Genomic DNA, 21,301 nt, shown 5'->3' with positions numbered 1-21,301 from the left:
ACAGAAGTGGTTGGCTCAGAAAGGACTAAGAGCCTGTATGCCTGGCTTGGATGCAGTACCGTCACTTTCTTAAAATACTTCTAGGTTACACAAAGCATGCCATCCTCACCAGCTTCTAAGGAAAAGAACAAAATTTCTAGCTCTCGTGGATGTCTCAAGAGATCTGAAACCGCATGAACAAAGGCAACCCCAGCTTCACCACAATAGTTTAAACATTATGTATCCTAAGTATACTGACATTACAGTGTGCTCTATGTGGGGCTACCTTGGGATGGATCTGGGCACTTCTGCTGGTGCAGAACACCGTGACTTGGTTGCTTGTTGGGGCATATTTGCCTTGTTTACGGGGTTTGCATCGCTGTCATTTTGCTAACGAGCCAAGTTCAAGGTGTTGATACTGACTTAAAAGTTCCTGTACAGCTTGGGACCAGGTTACCTGAGAGACTGCCTTATCCCTTATACACCCAGTAGGTGGCTGCAGTCGGCAGGAGAGTTTCTCTTGCAAGTTCCAAAGATCTCAGAAGCCCGCTCTGCAGAAACTCTAAGCAGGGTTTTAGTGCGGCTGCTGCTGTTGTATGGAATAGCTTTCCCCTCAAGATACAACAAGCACTCATTATCTGCACTTCCTGGAAAGAGTCAAAGGTATTTTGTTCCAGCAGCCTTTCCCAGCTGGATAAATGGGTCTTCACCATGGTTTTAATCTTCTAAATGCACTTGTTGCTTTTGTGTTTTTAATTGTGTGTAAATCGCCTTGAGACGGAAGCTCAGCCCAAAAATGTATACAAAAATACATATATTGGGGAAAACTACATAAAAATGAATGTATTAGTGAAGATAGCTGGCAAAAATGTGCATGTAAGTCAAAGTGTTTATTAGGAGAAATTCACATTAAATTGTTGAGAAATTTTCATGATTTTTTAAAAAAGAAATTGCTGTGGAAATGTGGAAAACTGAAGATAGGAAAAATAAAAAACTGAGAGACCTGAAAATGGCAGATTTGCCTATCCCTGGTGACTACAAGATGCTAAACTGTTGAGTGAGATACGGTGGGTGGAATGGAATGGAGTATCCTGGCAGATGGGGTAACTGGCTTGCTAGAACCCTGAACAGAAGTGTTCCACGTTACCACATTTTGTTGCAGGTCCTCTGTGTTGGTGCCCTTTTCATTGACGTATATGCAGTCTTCGTATCCAGCTCAGAGCCACAGTTCCTGCCATAACCACATAACAGCGAGAGGGTGTTTACCCAATGGATCACGTTGTGTTTGTGTATGTTCCTGCAAGACTGGTTCAAATCCTCAATGGACAGCCTTTGGAAATCATCTGTGCCTCATCTCTCCCACTAGCAAAATGGGAATAAAGAATTTATAGGGGTGAGAGTTGTAAAATGCCATGTGTGCTTAAATGACCTGATCAAGGGAGCTGCTGGCTCTCCATTCCTCTCGCTGGGAGGGAGAGGAGGGGCCACACACAGGGTAGACACACCCTGGGTACTGCCATCTTTTGCACTGGCCTGACAAACTGGGATTGGCGAGTTCTGAATCGACTCATGTTGGCCCAAACTACTTTTTCTTATTTGGCAGCTGAATAAAAGGAAAACCACTGAGTCACAGAGCCCTGCCACGATTCTGTGTCAGAAAATTGGTTTTGCATTTCATGTCTATTTGACCGTATATATTGGGGCAGGGTAGCCTTATGGTTGACTGTGCATGTTATATAGGAACTTCTGTAGCATACTACACTGTAAAGGCCATACGGAGCGGCGGAGCGCCTTCCCTGCAAAGCAGCAGGTTCCAGGTTCAGTCCTGGCACCTCCAGGTGGGGTTGGGAGACTCTTGCCTGAAACCACTGCTGGCAATGAGTGTAGATTATGCTACATTTGAGCCAAATGGTCCAAGGGTCTGAAAGCAGCCTCCCATGTTACTACTTCCTTTTGATTGTCTTAGCCTAATGCATCTTTCAAATCGGCTCACTCCAACCATGTAAGCATAGCCAGACTGAGTCCCAGCCCCTTTTGGGATGCTTACGGCTTTGGGAGGGTTGTTGTTGTTTTTTTTAGCGCTGCCAATGCAGCTTTATGATTAACATCCTTTTTTGTTGACATAGTGCTGTGGGTGTTGGCAGGTAACCCATTATTTTCAAAGCTAAGAGTGCACCTGTGTTCCAAAGTCCGTTGGAGGCAGACTGGTTTCCAAATTGCAAGTTTTACCAGACTGCTGGTATAAAGCAGTCCTGGACGATGTGTTGTTTTTATTCGTGCATTATTGAAAACTCTTGGATGGCAAAGGCCTCCAGATGCGACCTGGGAGCTGGAGAAGAGCCTAGGAGCAGCTTTTAGCACATGCAAAGGTAATGCAAATCTGTCTTGAACAATTGTTTCAGCGGAAATGTAGCTCTGGGGTGTCCGCTTTTAAGTAGGCCACCCCCCTCTTCGTTAGAGTCGGTGTGTCTGGGTAGGAGGAACGTTTAACATCTTGGCATAGCCTTGGAAGCAAAGCAGCCCAGCGGAAGGAAACCATCAGACTGTGTAGGCTCCTCCAACCTGTAGGTTGCATACACAGCAAATTGCCTATTTTCAAGGCAGTAGCAGTATTGGACTACAATTGTAAGCCTACTTACTAGAAATGAACCCCGATGAACTCTGCAAGATTTACTTTTAAGTAAGCATGCATACGATTGTATGCTAGCAAGGGAGATGTGAAGCAATGCAAGAATCACAAAAAAAGCATCCCTGACAGATCGATCAATCAATCAATCTCACCATCTCTATACATGGTGATTTACAAAGAACAGGTTTGACAGGTCCCTGCCCCATTAAAAATGAAAGAGAATAGACATGGGGTGCAACATATGAGAAGAATATGCAATTATTTCAAATGTACTTTGGCTTCATTACAATGGATATTGACACCAGCAATTCGTTTTAAAGGCCATTTTTCTCTTAATACTTCTGATATTTTAACTTTGTTTGTTATTGGTTAATCATGATGGCTTCATTATCTGCAAACAGAAATACTGAATGCTGGATACAAATTTGTAAATAAATAGTGACCCACCAGTGTTGGTTAAGCATTGAAACAGAAAAGGAGAGTTCTCCTTTCAACTACTTCCTTTTTTGTGTGATATCTGATCAGTCCTTTTTACACATTTAACCCCCCCCCCAGGTACCAGTGATTTAAGAATGGCTGTGGACCTTTGAAGGAAATGCAGCTGAAACTCCAAGTGCTAAAACTGCACCTGCTTGGAAGCTGTTGAACAAAACAAAACGCTCCCTGTCACACACAAAAACCCAGCCAGTAGCTGCTGTCCAGTGCTGCATATCTTTGGATATTTGCGATGGCAGGTAAGAAAAAACAAAGCCTCTCCCTCCCCCAAAAGTGCTTTGGGTGTGTTTAGGCAGCAGGCACATGGTTCATGGAGAAGCTACAACATTGCTCTGCCTGGCATGTTGCCCTTACTAAGCCTCTGAGCAAGCTGGTGTCATGTTTTTTTTTTTTACTGCCAGTTTGAAAATGGAGTTTACCTTCAACAGTGATTTTTTTTTTTTTTTAGAATTTAGAGTGATGTATGGAACATGATATGCAACACCCATTTTCTCCCCTGTCCAGCTTGTATCCATGATAGACATGCCTCTTGCCTTGCCATTTATTTCTTATTTACTTATTGCCAAGAGCAAACCCCAGCACTGAATTGTTTTAACAGTGGGTGTGGTGTAGATCTACCTGAGAACTAGGAAAGAGACTGAGGGGGAGAAACTGGAGAGAATCGGTCAGCTTGTCCGTTGCCTGTTCTTTCGGTGTTGTTGCCTCAGGAAATTTAATGTAGGTTTTATGCATTCTGGTCTGCAGGATTTCAGACGGGACATTCCCGGCCCTGCCGGGTGTTGGCAGGGATTGAACCTGGCCTGGGACCTTCTGCATGCAAAGCAGATGCTGTAACTCTGAGCTACGGCCCTCCATCTTTCTGCTAACGCTTTCCCCAAAAAATATTTGCAGTACAATAATCCTGGTTTCCAAGCTCAGTCTTCTTGGAATTTTCAGAAGGGAAAGCTGTCAGCCCTGGTAAGCCGGGCCTTTGCTTTTTCAGAGAATGTTTGGAGTTGCTCTTGGAAGAAGCATGCAGGCTGTTGTATTTTCATAAAAACAACTGCTTTGTAGACCTTTTTTGAGAGAAGGTTCTGTGTTAGTCTTTTGCATCAGGAACAACAGAGAGCTTTGTGGCACTTTAACCAATTTATTATGGTATGAGTTTTTGTGGGCTGCAGATTAAAACGGGCATATTTTACGATTGTCCTCTGCATGCATGTTTCTATTACTTGTATAAAAAAAGTGTACAGGCAGGCAGACAGCAGGGAAGGACCCTGAACTAATATTCTTATATGCACATTTATTATTAACAATATCATTAATTCTCAACTTAATCTTTCCATTGCTTTTATAAACTTCAAAAAAAATAATGATGTGCAATACTGGCATATTTTCATGATGGTTTAATAATCTCTGGTGTATTATCTGAGCTGGAAATTTTCTGTCCACCTCCCTACCTCAGTGACCTACCTCACAGGGTTATTTCTAGGGAGCTAGTATTGTGAAATGCACATTTATTATATCTAGTTGTTGTTTGCATCCAGAGACAATGGAAGGATGCGCCATCGGGGGTGAAATTAAACTGCTGGCGAGCTGCCGCGCTTGCTGTGGCTGTAGAGACCCCCACGCGCGAGAGAGAGATGTTGTGTTGCAGCCGGGGCAGGCTGAGGCGTCGGGTTTGGGTGGTGCAGACGAGGCCCTCCCATGGCGTTTCTCCTCTCTGCGCTCCTCCTTGCTGTGATGATTCACAGTCTCGGGCTTGCTTTTGCATTCGTGGGCTGAGGATCGCCAGGCAGCGAGCTCCATGTTCTCTGATCTGTATCTGCTGCCTCTCCGGCTCCTCCGCCCGCCCTGCGGCTGGACAGCAGAAGGAGAAGCGCAAAGGGGGGGGGGGGGGAGGCAGGCATGGAGATGGAGGTGGAGGGAGGGAGGGAGGGAGGGCGAGAGCCCTTTGCAGGAGGGAGGGAGGCGCCCCATCCCGGCCGCCCTCCCTCCCTCCCTCCACATCTGGGCCACTCACGGCCTCCCTGGGCGGCGCGCCTCCTCCAATGGGCGGCGCTGCTGCCAGGCCCCTCTCACTTTCGGCCCAGGAAAGGCTCCCGGCGCAGCCAATGGGCGCGCAGCTGCTGCTGCTGCTGCTGCCATCTGGGGCGCCGCGCGGGCGGGCGGGCGGGCGGGCAGGAGGGCGCGCAGCTCCGGGATCGCGGCTGCAGGAGCAGCAGAAGGGCGGGAGGAGCCGCCGCCGCCGCCAGGTAAGGGATGGGGGCCGGGCGCGCCGCTGCGCTGCCGCCTCCTCTCCAAGGGCGACGCGTTTCCCGCCTGCCTTCTCGGCGGCTCCCCCCCCCCCCCGAAAAAGGAGCCTGGCTTCCGCGGTCCTGGGGATGCTCGGAGGGCGGCGGCGAAGGGAGGCAGGATCGGGTCTCCAAAGGGAGCCCGGCAGCGACGGCGGGATTTCAGTTTGGCGAGGGCCCGTTTAGCCCCCGCCAGCTGCGCCTCCCTCCCGCCCGGAGGACGGCGGCGCCGCGGAAACTCCCGCCGCGGAAAGGCAGCGGGCGCCTCGGGATGGAGCTGCCTCGGCCGCCTCCGGGCATCGGGGCTCGCGAGGGGATGAGATTCCGCCCCAGAAGCCTGGGACACCCCAGTAGCCCGTTCGCCCTCCCCGGGGGAAAAATGACGGGTGGGGGGAGCTGGAACCCCAGGCATTTTAGACTGCCCATCATGTTTTGGTTTTTTCCTTATTTTCTGTGCACCGCAAGTTTTTGCCAGGGGGCTGCTTTCCGCCCATTGTCCCTCCCCAAGACTGGAGATCCAGGGCTTGAGTGGAAAGGTCGAAGTGAGGATTCCGTGTTGGATTAAGCGGGTGGAGAGGAGGTCAAGTTGCGTGGAGGGAGAGAGGCTGGCTTCCCCCGAATTAGGAGTTTGAGGTTTCCAGGTTGTGCTGGGATTTTGACAGCGGGGGGGGGGGGGAATTGCAGTCTGGTGTTCTGGATTTCTCACCGACCTGCTTAGCTGTGCAAGAGGATAGAAATCTAGGAGAAGAGACCCGTTAGGACCTCCTTGCACCTGGTCCTTCCTTCTTCCTCTTTGCTGTAGGAACGCAAAGCACAGACCAAGGCGGTGCTTGTGGTTGGAACTGATGTCTCAATGAGGGCTAGTTTTAAAAACCGTTGGGTTTTAGCTGAGGCACAGGCAGCTTTAAAGTTTTATTTCTCACCATGCGATGAAATACCTCATGGGCTGATTTTCCTAGATCAAGTGTAAAGGCCTGACTCTGCCCCCGCTCCCAGCACACACCCATCACTTGGCAACCCAAGTGGAGCTACTCCGTGAAGGCAGCGCAGAGGGTGTGTTCACACCTGACCCTGAAGTTCACTGCTTTTGTGTGGATGTGAAGTTGCCATGGATGTGGGCTGGAGTGTAAAATAGGCTTTTAAAAAAGCTGGATGCCTTTTCTCTTGCTGAAACTGATCTTGAATTCACATGGAAAATGTAACTGCCAGTTTTAAATATTGTTCCAGTGTGTTTTTGAGGAGAAGGGGCATCCCTTTTCATCTGGTTCACTTAGCTCAGGGTGACAATGGTTTGGCAAGGCTTGGCAGAGGAGGATGTCTTAGCCCTGATGTTCATGACACACTTTCCATGTGGAAATGAGAGCCAATTCCCACTCACCCTCAACTGAAACTTATTGTGGCTGCTCCTTCACATAAATCTTCCCAGTGTGACAGTTATGTGGTGAAGCCACATCAGGTTTTGGAGAGCGTGTGACAGAGGCCACAATGGTTGGTTAACATTCCCCCAGGCTGTTTGCTCCTCCCTGCCACTTTGGGGAGATTTGGATGCAGGCAGAAATGAGTGATCCTGCATTTGAGCTTTGAGGGAGTCCTATCCTGTGAGAGGAGGATTGCACCACCTTTCTGAAACAATAAGAGCTGCAAAAGGTTTTAATTAATGTGATGGACCTTCTTTCTTTTTCTCATCTTTTTGTGGTTCCTCACTGAATAAATAGAGTGTTACTGCAACAATGAGGCCTACAAACATGATTCCTTGGTGTGCCTGTTGTCTTTTGAGGAATTCTAAGCAAAGCTACATCACCACCTGTAGACTTACCTGCATGACCTGTTCAGGCTCTATTAGCATTGGAACAAGAGTGGTGGCACAAGGCCATGGAGTCAACATTGCTAAGATACTAGTTCATTGCAGCTTTTCCAACAAAGATATGTGAAAGTGGGCAGCTTTGCATTGCTTGGGATACGTTTTGATATTCTGTGCCAGTTTTTACCAGCCTTGTGGCCGCCAGGCTGATGGGAGCTGCATTGCAAAACATCTGGAGGGCACCAGACTGGCAAAGGCTGTTCTATGCTTTGCCTTGATGGATAAGATCAGAATCATTTAATTAATTAAGTTAATTATGAGTTTTGAGAGTAAGCTCTCCCCTTATTAACAGTCTTACTTCTGCTGCTAGTCAGCTTGATGAGGACTCTGAATTTTACTATTCTGAGAAAGGGGGGGCCACACTTTTATAAAGCTTTACCATTAACCTTATTCTCTCTCTTCCCCATGCACCTACCAATGAGTTTTAGACGTCTTTTATGAGTGAAGACTCGCTTTTGTTTATCTTATGGTGGCCTTGAAAAGTGTTTTTTTGTATACCAACCAGCAAGCAAAATGTATTTATTATAATTATGTTTCAATAGATAGATCCAACTATCTTGATTCTAAAGGATTTAACTGCTGTGCGTTGAACAAAATGGCTGGTTTTGAATCCTTCAGAACAAAACTGGAATCCAGTGACTATAACGACCTTGTGTGTTTGGAGCAAGTGAAGTGTGATAAACTGAAGAGAAAACAAAGGCTCAATTTGTCCCCTTTTAAAATCATAATAATGATAATAATAAATTCCTTCAAGTAGAACTTTTTGTGCTTTCCATCTCTCTGGTTCTTTCTGCTGCTCTCCCCGTGTTTCTCTTCTGTTTTATCTCTCAGTTTTACTTCTTTGCAAGCTACAAAGCTTTATCTCTGCAGATTCTCCACATTCCCATGAGCTGACTTGTAGTCTGACCGTTCCTGAAAATCCACGTGGCTCGTGGGATATTGTCAAGGCACCGTTGTTGGTATGTGTGGGCTGGTGCTTTCCCACACCTTATTCTTTTATTTTTTTATGATCCTTTTGGTTTAATTGTTGCAAGATCATCTTCGCACAAGGGGCTCTCAGAGTTTATACAGTCAGCCAATTCAAGCGGCAAGTCCTGAGATTCAAGTTCCATATGTGTGCATGTGGGTAGGAATTGTATGGTTGAATGTTCTCCATGGAAACAAATACACACACACACTGTCCTTAATGCACATAGAAAACAAATATGTCAAGCAGAAGGGTTCAGCCCAGCCTGTATGAAGGTGCTAAAGCTCAGTGGTAGGACATCTGCTTTGCGTGCAGAACGTCCCAGTTTCAATCTCCAGGAAGAGCTGCTCACCGTCAGTGTAGACAATACCAAGCCAGATGGAGGAATGATTTAGTGCAGTAAAAGCCAGCTTTCTATGTTCCAGTTTAATTCAGCCCTTTCATTCAGAACAATGAAGACTATAATCTTTTTTTAAGGGAATAGTCAGCAGTTCAGTGGTAGAGCATATGCTTTGCCTGTAGAAGATCTCTGATTCAGTCCCCAGCATCTCCAGGTAGGGCTAGGAGGGAAACCTCTTTGCAACCCTGGAGAGTCACCTCTCTGCGATCTACTCACAGAGTTAAAAATGGGCAGTGATCTACCCCAAAGTTTTTGAGCTTCTTTGGGGGGAGCCAATGATCTGCCACAGACGTCCAGTGATCTGCCTGTTGGACGTGCCTGAGCTAGATGGACAAGCTGTTTGGCTTGGTATAATTTGGCTTCCAGTGCCAATCTTATTTGTCGGGGATTTGGGTAGGTGTGTTTTTAATGGCACAGTAATATGGCACACTCTGCTGTGAATGGAGGTTCTGTTCAGCTATCATACCAAATAGACTTTGGTATCCTTCTCCTCCTCGACCCACATATTCGTTTGATCCAGGAGTAGCCAAAGCTGCACTCTTTATATGTTGCTGGGCTGCAGCTCCCATCAGCCCCAGCCAGCCCTGTCAAAGGTCAGGCATCATGGGAGCTGGAGTCCAACAACATACGGAGGGACACACCTTCCCCAACCCTCGTCTTAGTGTCTTGGGGCAGCACATTGCTTAGACTAATTCTGCATTGTGCAATCAATTCCTTTCCTCTGCCTTGGTGCTCATCTTCATTAGAGAACTCTGATTTCAAGGATTTTGGGAGAAGGGAGAAAAGCTTCTTCCTATCTGCTCTGAGTACTGGTTCTGGGGAGAAAGGAGGGGCACTAGAGAGGTTGGGGTGACATTGTGGGGGAAGAGGATGCTTGGTAGGGTAGATCTTTGCTCTGATCCGACTGACTTCCTTTTTTAATTGCATGCATGTAAGAACAAGGCTGCCAACCTAGCAGTTCGAAAGCATGCCAAAAGTGCAAGTAGATAAATAGGTACCACTCCGGCGGGAAGGTAAACAGCGTTTCCATGCGCTGCTCTGGTTCGCCAGAAGCGGCTTACTCATGCTGGCCACATGACCCGGAAGCTGTCTGCAGACAAACGCTGGCTCCCTCGGCCTATAGAGTGAGATGAGCGCGCAACCCCAGAGTCAGTCACGACTGGACCTAATGGTCAGGGTCCCCTTTACCTTTAAGAACAAGGCAGTTAACAAAGGCTGTTTACTTCCTCCCTTTACATCTACGAAGGAAGAATGGCAAATCAAATTGTGTGAATATTTGGAATTAGCAAAAATGACAGAAGTAATTAGAACTCAACAAAAACCAAAGGTTAAAAAAGGAGTGGGGTGTTTTAAAGAGTATCTGGAAAACCATTTTTCAGAAATGTAGGGGGACCTGTTCCCTAATAAACACCCAATCAATCTCCCCACTCGGAAATTGAAATCTTTGAACTAGGATGCTCTTAAATCCTCATGGATTGGGCAAGCGTAAGTGGTGGGGTAAATCGTCAGGCACATGACAGCTATGTGGGCATCCTCTCTCTTCAGAGGGGATCCAGTGACAGCATCCTTCAATTACGGCAGAAAACATGGACTGGAACCTCAGAGCTGTAAAGGCTTGTCTCCATTCCGCATTTATCATGCTGGTTACGTAGTGAGAGTGAGGGGTCTGAAGTTTGGCAGAAGCAGTCAGCACAAAAGTTGCATTTTAAAATATGAGATTTCTGGTGGTAAGAGGCTATCTCAAAATCTGAAAAGCTCAGAATGCTGAAAAAGAGGCCATACATGTCAATAACTTGTATTTCCTTATTCCAAGACAGAATTGCATTTTAGTTCAGGCTCAAGATCTCGTTGAAAGTAGAAAACACTAAATTGGGCCCTACCCCCCCTTTTAAATTTTAGCCAATACCTAGGGGCAAGAATATGCACCCCTGCCTTCGCTGAGCAAAGACCAGCTTCCAGACAGAGAATGGAAGACTCTGTTGCCTTAGGGAACTGGGGTATTTGTCTGGATTTGGCACTGTTTTCACATTCCACCTGTGTCTCTGCATAGCTGTCAAGCTCATTCAAACTGGCCTCTTTTGTGCATTTATGTTTTCCTTTAATCTGGGGAATTTATTTTTAACACACGCCCCTTGCTACTGTTTGCATTGTTTCCAGAGGCCTGTGCTTTTTCAGAATTAGCCTGGCAGTTCAGCCCTGTGCAGCCTTTTAAAATAAATAAATAAAACTTCCATAGCTTTTGAGCAACTGCCTGGATATAATGGGTTTGCAGAGGTTAATGGGAACAGAAAGAGTTCTAACAGATGCTGCTTTAACCTCATTAAAAACAGATAAAAGTTGCTGGCTCGTGTAGGATTAGGCCGTCCCGGTGAGTCAAGCAAGGTTTCCAAAAAGTGGCGTTTTCCCTTGGGGTTTCTAGGTTGCATGTGAGGAGCAGAAAACAGAGTAAAGAAAGGAAACTTAAAGTCAGAAGTTGACTGAGTGTGGTGTCCCCTCCGTGAAGCCATGTTGCTTGCTAGGAATTTCATAGGCCAAGTTTGATTAGAAAATGTGAGGCCTTAGATTGGTCAAGCCTTGGTTTTCTTGTTGGTTGACGTAAGGAGACAAAGACATAAAAATAGTCTACTTTAGATTTGGTCAATGGACCAGGTGCGGATTTGCACATCAGCGTATAGCATCCACCATATTTGTTTCCCACAATGCCCTGAAGTAATGCCTCCACAGGCCTCCACACCTGGAGCCATCCTTGGCTAGTTGTTTCCCAACTTTGTAGCACCAGGAATTGTGGTGGCCTGTCCGCCACAGAAGAACTACTGTGTGTTGTAGGAGATTCCAGAATGTATGCCAGGGCGCTCACTGTTTAGGTGTAGGTGTGACCTGCCTGTCCTGATGGACATAAGAAGAGCTCTCCTGTTCCAACCACTCTAGCCCCACATCCTGTTCTCACAGCGGCTAAACAGAAGTCTCTGAGAAGCCCATGTGCAAGGGCATAAGCACAACATCACTCTCCCCATGTACGATTCTCAGCGACTGGCATACTGCCTCCGGCAGGGCAGGTAAAACCCAGCTAGCACTTTGTCTAAACCTCTTGTAGAGCCATCCAAGTTGGTGGCTATGGCTCGGTCTTGTGGCAAGGAGTTCCGTAGCTTAACTATGCACTGAGGAATTCCTGAATCTTCCCAATGTTCAGTTCCTTAGGATGATGGCAGAGTCCATTAATGGAGAGAGAAGAAGAAAAGCCTCTCTGTCTACTTTCACCATGCCATGCAACTTTTGTATACATCTCCCATGTCCCCCTTTGCATGCCTTTCTTTTAAGCTACAAAGCCCAACATGTAAACTTGAAGCACGTTTAATGCTGTTCGCTTAGAGCAGGGGCAGGCAACCTAAGGCCCGGGGGCCAGATGCGGCCCAATCGCCTTGTAAATCCTTCCCGCAGACAGTCCGGGAATCAGCGTGTTTTTACATGAGTAGAATGTGCCCTTTTATTTAAAATGCATCTCTGGGTTATTTGTGGGGCATAGGAATTTGTTCATATTTCCCCCAAAAAAATATAGTCTGGCCCACCACATGGTCTGAGGGATGGTGGACTGGCCCACGGCTGAAAAAGGTTGCTGACCCCTGGCTTAGAGCCACTTCAAGAAACACACTGTATTCTCCAGTGTTGCTGCACTGTAGGGGGAAGATCAAATAGTGGTGGGGAAATATAAGACCACAGCTGGTGCTGGTGCTGGTGGTGAGTGTCAGGAATATTCCAAGTTCCACCCTGAGCAGCTAGCTTTCATGGGCAAAAGCAAGTCGCTCATCCGTTTACTTTCAGAGAGATCCCAGAGCATCATAGAGAGTTGAAAGGAACTCTGAGTGTCATCTAGACCAACTCCCTGCAATGCAGGAATCTCAGCTACCCTAGATCACTTGAAGCACTTTGTGATCCCAGTCAGCACTATATAAATGCTAAGTATTTAAACCTTTTAATACTATTTTCAAAGGTCTTTCTGTGTCTGCCCTTGAAGTTGGCTTTTTCCTTTTCTACCACTTCCCTTTCTGGTGGTAATCTGACCTCTACCCACTTCCTGTGTCCCATCCTGCCCATTGCCTCCCCCCTTTTTGGTGCCATTTTTGGTGCGGGTTTCTGTGTAGCTGGGGGTGTGCAGCATTGTGGGCACTGTTCCCAGTTAATGGGGTAACTATTTTTATGCACTGGCTGGCAGAGCTCCCAAAACACAGACCCTGAAGGAAATGGAAGACCAGCAGGGTGGGGGTGGGGATATGCTATGCCTTTGCTTTTGTGTATGTGCATGTGTGCATTAAGTGCACTTACCAGATTCTGCTCTCAAGTGCAGTTGTGATTGGTGCATAAGAAAGCTTTTGTTCACCATGAAAACAGCTTCAGCAGTAGCGATACACCAGGAGCAAAATCTATGCTGCAGATTTTTCAGTGCAGTGTATGGTGGCTTGTGTGCTAGCAATGGATGTATCCGCACTAGAAGTTTACTCTAAAATTACAGTTCTTTCTTTCTCTCTCTCTCTCTCTCTCTCTCTCTCTCTCTCTCTCTCTCACACACACACACACACACACTTTCTGTATGCTCACTTGGCCTCCAACATGGCCATGAGGAAGAAATTGGAAGTTCCCACTTCTTTGTTGACCACTGTGCAGTTTTGCGTCTGAGCCCTAAACTCTGGTTGGCCTTAACTCTAGTTAGTGAAAGCAAGCCAGCTTTATAAACTATGGTTGAAATTGGCTTGTTGCTCTACTCATACTTAAGAGTAACCACAGTTTGTCCTAGTTCAGATGTCACCACAGGGCAGGCTGTGGTTAGCCTAAAGTGGAAGCTAATGCTTCGGAATTCCTCCTCGTGGCAGTGCCAGAGGAGAGGAGGAATAACTCAACAATAACTTGTTTACAGTTATGTGCAAACAAGGTGTCTGTCCAGTCTCGTATAAGTGGTATAAGTGCTGAGTATTATTACATCAGCATGCATGAGAATTAAAATACAGAATACAATTACAAATAAATCAACCAGATAACAGAAACAAAATCAAGGATCAAAATTAAATACTCATCTCAAAAAATTATCAAAATTAAATGCTTCCCCAACTAACCAATCAAAATGAACCAATTAGCCAAAATGAACCAACCCCCAATTTTACACCTATTGTTGTTCTCAAGTATATCTTCCCCGCCCCAAATGCCCAACAGAACCCTTTTTAATATTTTAAGATGCCCAAACTGGGGTTTCTTCCTGGTTTCTAATCCAAGCATAAAACACTGTTTTCTTTCCTGGTGTCAGAAGCAGCAAAGCCGTGTCCATGAGCCTGTGGCTCAGGCATCTAACTTCAAACCATTTGGCACAATATGCATTTCAATAAATCTTCTGTCTATTAAACGGACACCGATGGAAGGCATGACTTGTTTGCCTTTAAATCTTGGGCTTTGTTTGTTTCTGAAGTGCATTGTTGGCCCTGCTGGCTGCCTCCACTTTATACCTCTGTGTGCCAGCGATTCCAAGAAGCTTTTGCAGCAAAATGTTTCCTTTTGTCTTTCTTCACGATGCCTGTTTAATCAGATGGTTCCCTTTGGCTCTCAGAGGCCCTGGTTGCTGAACCACATTTGCCAGATGAATTGAAGATTTGATACAAGGATGGCTCTAAATCAGAATTCCAGTATTGAGCGTCTCTAGATGAAGCGGGCAAGGAGCTAATGTAATACTCATAGCTTGTTACAGGTGTCATTTCCTTGACCTGCAAAACACAGGTGATAGAATCATGTCTAGCCAAGTGGGAAAACGTATATTTTGTACAGTTATACTTGTGTCTTGCTAACTGATTTACTGATTTGTTTTCTTAGGGGTGTAACAATTGTTGGTACAGCATCACATGTGCTAGATAACTAGATTTTGATAGGTGTAGTGCAAGATTCCCTCCTTACTAAAAACGAGGAGTTCCCGGGAACAATGTGCATCACCCTGGTCCAGGTATGTCCAAAGTCTGTTTCGGGGGCCTAATCCGGCCCCTGTGGCAGTTTATTTCCAAAAAAAGTCAACAACTTTGGTTGGCCCCCAAAGCCCTTTACTTCATCAAATCTGGCCCTCTTTGAAAAAAGTTTGGACACCACTTAGTCTCTCCCTCTAGGCTGCCCAGAGCTGTGTCCTTTTCAGCTGCCCTCTGCACACCCAGTGTCTGGTACAGCAGGTTTACTAAGTTTTCCAGGGGTCTTTAGAGGAAGCCACAGAATAGCCCACCCCTAGAGTAGGCTGCTAGTTGTCTCTCAAGATAAATCTGTACTCCAGAAAAGTCCAGTGGCTCAGGCTGAAACATGGGGGCTGACTTATAAAAGAGCAGAGGGCTGTCTGTCCTGCCTATTGTAATTCAGAAACAGTGTGCCTCAGAGATCACATTAGTGCAGACAGCACTAAGACTCACTGAGCTGCCCAGCCTCCAGGGCTGACTTGAAGTCTCCAGCCTTTCCTGACCCCCTCCAAGTAGCTGGAGGGCGGCTTGAATCTCCAGGTGGGCAAAAGTGTATTTTTAAAAAATTAAGAAGGCTATGTGTTCAGCTTAGAAGCTTCAGCCTGGCAGGATCCAACTGCAATTGCATTCTCTTTTCCCCCCAAGGGGGGAATCTGTCTGTCCTCTGTTTCCGCCTCCCCTCTCCCAATTAACCTCCGTCTCCAGGGCTCAGTGGGGGGGGAAAGCGCAGAGGAAGTATCAGCGCCCCTAGGTCTCAGGTTTGGGCTCTGAGATTTCAGTGTCTGGGATGCTCCTGACCTGGCGACCCTATCGATCGTGCTTTCTACTTTCTTTGTCTGCTGGGGGTTGTAATCCTGCAGTCCCTTTAGGCTGCTGTTATCTCTCTCTGGTGCTTGGATGGTGTATTTTTGGTCCCTTAAGAAGCGGCAGCCAGAGAACTGAGTTTGCTGTTGGTGTGTGTGAATGTATTCCTGCTACGAATTACATTGCCTTTTCCCACTTTAATTTTAACATGTCAAATGAAGCAAGAGGGTGGGCAGTATGGAGGGCGATGGCAACCAGCCATTTTTACTTTAGGGGGAAATGGTTGCATTTCATGCATTTTATTTGGTGCCTGAAAAAAGCAACTGTGCAATTACAAAGACTTTTGCCTCTACCACCCACCCGCTTTTAATATATATCCATATAACTGACATGGAGCTTCTGCTATACTGATTTAGAGTTGCTGGGCCAGAGGGCACTGCTTTAACAGGAATTTTAATTTTAGATAAGTGTCTCTCTAATTTTAATGACTGCCTTTCCAAAGTGTTAAGTATGACAAGGAAGGGGGGGAAGTCTGGGCAGGGGAGGAAACAATTGCATGTGATCCGCCTTCCCTATTTTTGCTGATGATCTTTTGACAACCTGGGAATTCAGAAAATAATAGTTATTATAGCATGTCTTTGCTGTAAAGGGACCCTCAAGGTGAACTTTAGGGGGAAATGGTTTTATGAAGTGCGTGGTGACTAAGGCTGCATATATGCACATATATGGGGCATATGTCTTAGTAAATATGATTGCACTGTAAATTGCACTATAATTGCACTGTCAAAAGCTATCAGCCATGATAGCTAAGAATGGAGCCTTCAGTCTTAGAAGCAGTCTACCTCTGATAGGGTTGCCATATTTTTAAGCACCCCAACAAAATTGTTAAGCTTCTTTTTTTGGGAAACCTAACCCATAAAAAGCTTTCTGAGCTGTTTCCTCTGCTTTTTTCATCGTGTTGCCTTACATCCGGGTTTTTCCTGACATTTTGCCATTTTTACACCCGGAGAATGACATGTCAGGAATTTTCCTGACATATGGCAAGCCTAACCTCTGAGTAACAGTCACTGGAGGCAGGCAGGAGACTAGGCTGATTTGGACAACAGCAGCAGCTTATAGAGTCATAGAATTTTTTAGTTGGAAGGAGTCCTGAAGATCATCTAGTCCAAACCAATGCAGGAATCTCAACTAAAGCATCTGTAGCAAATGGCCACCCAATCTCTGCTTAAAAACCTGTAAAGGAAGGAGAGACCTCCACCTTCTGACCGAGTCCCTTCCACTGTCAAACCGCTCTTTCTGACAGCAAGAGTTCTACCTGAAGTTTAGCTGCAATCTCCTTTCTTGTAACTTGAAGCCATGGGATTCGAGCCCTACCCTCCAGAGCAGGAGAAAACAAGCTTGCTCCATCTTCACATGACAGACCTTGAGATATCTGAAGATGGCTATCCTATCTCCTCTCAGTCTTCTCTTTTCCATGCTAAACATACCCAGCTCCCTCAACCGTTCCTCATAAGGCTTGGTTTCCAGACCCCTTACAAATCTTAGCTGCCGTCCTCTGTTCCAGAATGTTATACAAGATAGAAGTAAATGACATTGGCTGAAAGTCGCTCTAAAGTTGTATGCTGAATATCCCTAGGATTAGCAGGAATGAAGTAAATCATGCTGAATAAGCAAATGCTTGCATTATGCACCTTGGAGAATTAAATTTTCTTGCTTCCGAAATATTGTTCAGATCCCTAGCACAGAATCTATAGATTGCACTTGTAAACTGGCAATTAAGACTGCCAGTTACCCTGAATTTGTCAATTTTGAGTTGTTAAGCTGTTCTGCCAAATGACTAGTTTTGAGCTGTCTAGAATCCCGCTTCTACCTTGGCTTTGCCCACAACCCACCAGAAATGGTGGTGGCTTTGCCCCTGACCTGCTGGATTCAACCCGGATCCCCCTTGTAACCATTTGCTTTTCTCCAGGGCTCCATCCACGTTCCACCACTTTGAGCTGTGGAGACAGGATTACAGCTGAAAGAGTTGGTGTTTTGGATATCCAGAAGAGTTGGTGTTTTGGGTAATCCACGAATGGCAGAAGTCTTTTGAAAGTAATAAATAAAAAAATAAGTAGGAATGGGGTGGTGGTGGTTTGACTTGGTTTGCATTTAAAGCCAAATCTATCAGATTCACACTTTCTTGTGAAACAGTACAAGAAACAGTAAGAGAACTGAAGCACAGCCATTCTGTGAAAATGACACCTGTATGAAATTTGTGATACAGTCCTTTAACCAACCAGTGTTTACAAACGGCATATACTGTACCAGGGGAAAGTTGCACACAAATGCATATATTAGGGAAAACAACATACAAAAAATGCATTCTGTTAAGAGCAATTGCGCACAAATATGTGCTTATTAGGAGAAATTCACTCTAGAATGTGGATGAATTTTCATGAGAATTTAAACAGAAAGAAAAAGGAAACAAATTTCTGCAGAAGTGTGAAGAACTGAATTTAAGAGGGAACTGGCACTGACAGCTCCACCCATCCCTCTCAGCAGTTGTTCTGGGCTTTCAGGATAGGGACAAGGCTGGCAGGCAGGGATTGTCATGATGCAGATATGGGAGAGGCAGAGCTGGGTGGAGTAACTCTGGAGCCAGGAGGAGCAGGGTAGTAGTATTATAAAGGTAAGCATCGTTTGAGGACAAATTGCTGTCGGGGTCGCTGTGCTTTAGAAAAGCAGTGATCACCTTTTTTGCGTGTGTGAAGGAATGCACATGAAAGAACAAATACGATTTTGCATTTTGAGGCTCACGCAGGGAGGCCCCTCTTTCCTTGTACGCCTCTGAAAGAGACTTTACAGCTTGAAATGCCTGGTTGGCACAGTGCAGAAGACTGGGCCAGCTGCCCCATGAGACTCAGAGAGGCAGTTGCCTCAGGTGGCAGCAGATCCAGACTCCAAGGAGCGCATCCTTCACCTGTGTAGGCGGAGCAGCTGCTCCATTTTCTCTTTTGTGCCAGACAGCAAAACATCCCGGCTGGTCCTGACAGAATATAATTCTTTTGTGCAATTATCTGCGTTCCTTGTCCTTTATTGATGTGAAGGTATGCATTGTTTGTGAACATTAATGTTTCCATTCATACATCATATAGGCTGTAGGCTGTATAAGATTGTTCTTCCAAAGTTATTTTTCAGCATTGTGCATGTGGTGTAGAAATACATTGTGCAACTTGAGCAATCTGGCTTCGTTTTTTGAATTTCCCAAGTGGTCAGGGAATAGACTCCCTAGGTTTCTTTTGGGGACTTCCAGTTCCCCTCCGCCTCGGACAGCGTGGTCAGTGTTGTAACCCAGAAACGTCTGGAGAACACAGCCTCCTCATCTCTGGAAAGATCCCAAGCTGTGACCCCATGGGACAGGAATGGTGGCCACAGACACCTTCTGGGAACTTGTGGGTGAGCAGGGCCACAATCTAGAGTGGATGCAGCAACAAACATAAATGTCACATTTGTACATTAGGCTAGTTCTACACAGAGAAACTATCCTCCAGGCAGTCAGGGATGAGTTCAAAGACACTTTCCAGCCAGGCAGAAACATGTTAGGGGTGTGACGAGGGTGCGGGGGGGGGTGTTGCTTGGGGTTAGTCCAGACATTTGGCCCTTGGCACTGAGGGTTTGCCCCCCCTGCTGTGGGACCAAAACTTCCCCATGTGCTCTTTGCAAAGACTGGCGTTGCCCAGCAAATCCACCTGGTCACGTGGGAGCCGAGTCCTCTTCCGTCCTGCTAATGGTTTTGCTTCTGTTTTGACCCAGCACACAATGGATGTAGCCGCCCCACTGGGATGAAGCTGGCCAGCGCACCATGCCAACATGCATCTCCAGCAGGCCTGCCACCGCCGAGAGGCTCGTTTCCCACAATGAGCTTGGCAAGCAGCAGGAGGCTGCTGGCTTTCCGCATTGCTTGCAAGCCCTGAAGTCTACCCAGTTGGGCGAGATGGATTCCTTCGTGGTGGTGACGGAGTATGACCCTGCTTCCAGGCCTTCGCCGGGCGGGCGGGACGAGCAGGAGGATGAGGAGCCCATGGAGCCCTGCGAGGAGCAGTCGGTGGCGCAAGACCCCAGAGGGTTCGAAGAGGAGGCTTTTCCTGGGGGTGCTCTGGGGGGCCCCTTGCGAGAGACAAGGGAACCTCGAAACAAACTGAACCTTTCAAGTCGCAAACTCTCTCTCCAGGAAAGGTCGCAGTCTGTCCAGTCTCCTGGTAATGGCGAGGGCATTAATGGACGCTACATTTATCCTTCTCTTCCTTATTCCCCGGTCACGTCTCCGCATTCCTCGCCTCGTCTGCCAAGGAGGCCGACGATAGAATCCCACCGAGTTTCTATCACAGGATTGCAAGTAAGAGAAGTGATTAGGTATCTCTGACAGTTTCAGCACTGGGTGTGTGATTCTGTAAACAGCACCAAAGTATTCCAGGGAATTCTGTGGTAGCTGCAGGGGGTGTGTGAGCAGACCCTCCAAGGGCCCCTATTTTGCAGGGACCGTCCTGGATTTACAGAAGCCATCCTGGTTTCTGATTTGATCCTGGAATGTCCCCCTTTACCTTAGGATGTCGCTATTTTCATTGGATAAATGTTGGAGGGTGTGGAGTTATACAACCCCCAAGTCCAGGAGATAAGTAGCTATATAAGCTTTAGAAGACAACCAAAGGTGGCCCTGTATAGGGAAGTTTTTTAATGTTTAATGTTTTATTATGTTGGAAGCTGCCCAGAGTGGCTGGGGCAACCCTGTCAGAGGGGCGTGGTACAAATAATAAAATTATTATTATTATGGAATAGGACATGCCTATTTTCATCAGAAAAATGTTGGAGGGTATGTGTGAGGTGTTATTGGGAATGGCCGGAAAGCTTCAGTGCATGTTTCGTGGTATGATTTCGGAAATGTAGAACATGTGATTTCAAGACTTAAACAAGAACTTCCTTTGCATTGTTATGTTAGTGCAGCTTGCAGAGTTCTCACAGACTTGTAGCACAAAACACATCAATATAAGTCCATCATAAACAAATGGGAAAAGGGAGAAACATATTTCTTCTTATGCTTTCAATCTGTACCAAGATAGCCCCTCCGCACTGACATAGGTGTGTCGGAGGGCGACACTTCCTCCCATGTTTAATTAAGTCTGAGCTGATACTGCACCCAATAAGAATGTTCTTTTTCAGCAGCCCCCCAAAGCACTCTGTGATGGTGGGCAAGGTGCTGTGAGGGTCATTTGAAGCCAAACTGCTCATGAAGGGGGAGTGGAAGATCTCCAGTGCCTCACCACTGTCATTCTGGATACCATAAAGAGCAAATATATTAGGATGCTTTTCTTTAGTGACTCTTATGAGAGTTGAATGGATGGGGTGGGTTCACGGGCGTAGCAAGGGGGGGTGCGGTAGGTGCAGTCTGACCCGGGTGCCCCCGCCGAGGGGAGTGACAAAATGGCGGGTGGCACTCACCGCTGGATCTGCAGCGCGCCCGAACCATGCGTCTCGGGCACCTGCAGGTTCCATTCTATCTGCCCGCTGCCTCCCCCCCCATCCGGTCCTTAAGGGCACGCCACGCCCTGTCTCTATGGGTGCTGCGCCCCCCCACCCCTATGGGCGGTTCGCCCAGCCCCTGGGCGTGCCGCCCCAGGTGCTGGAGAGGCTTCCTCCGCCGCTGGGTGGGATCATATTAGCACAACCTTTGCCAAACTGGTGCTATCCCGGATGTTTAGGACTACAACTCCCATTATCCCCAGCCAGCCAGCATAGCCAGTGATCCAGGGATTATGGGAGTTGTGGTCTAATAAAACTGGTCTAAAGTGAAAGGGAGGACAAAACCTTTATGTGTTTCTGTAGATTAGTTGAAGGTTTTTTCCAGCTTCTGAGGACTTTTCAGTGGGGGGCCTTGATGGACT

At 46.7% G+C, this 21,301-nt stretch overlaps 1 protein-coding gene across 8 annotated transcripts in view; it reads left to right on the top strand.

The window, feature by feature from the left end:
- The first annotated feature begins 2,227 nt into the window (after positions 1-2,227).
- The window catches only part of CAMKK2 (calcium/calmodulin dependent protein kinase kinase 2), a 46,548-nt gene continuing 27,474 nt past the window's right edge, over positions 2,228-21,301 (top strand). For 5 of the 8 annotated variants that reach the window (XM_053369863.1, XM_053369862.1, XM_053369861.1 and 2 more), the window contains exons 1-2: positions 8,108-8,196; positions 19,176-19,758. In XM_053369863.1, the coding sequence (XP_053225838.1) occupies positions 19,225-19,758 (534 nt within the window). In that variant the 5' untranslated portion in view covers positions 8,108-8,196; positions 19,176-19,224. Of the gene's footprint in view, positions 2,349-5,255; positions 5,338-8,087; positions 8,197-19,175; positions 19,759-21,301 lie in introns of those variants that run through there. The other 3 variants (XM_053369858.1, XM_053369857.1, XM_053369856.1) reach the window with 3 other exon arrangements.

This window comes from Podarcis raffonei, chromosome 16, assembly GCF_027172205.1.
Source record: "Podarcis raffonei isolate rPodRaf1 chromosome 16, rPodRaf1.pri, whole genome shotgun sequence".
NCBI lineage: Eukaryota > Metazoa > Chordata > Lepidosauria > Squamata > Lacertidae > Podarcis > Podarcis raffonei.
Note: the sequence above shows the minus strand (reverse complement) of the source record. Positions and strands in the feature narration are given on the sequence as shown.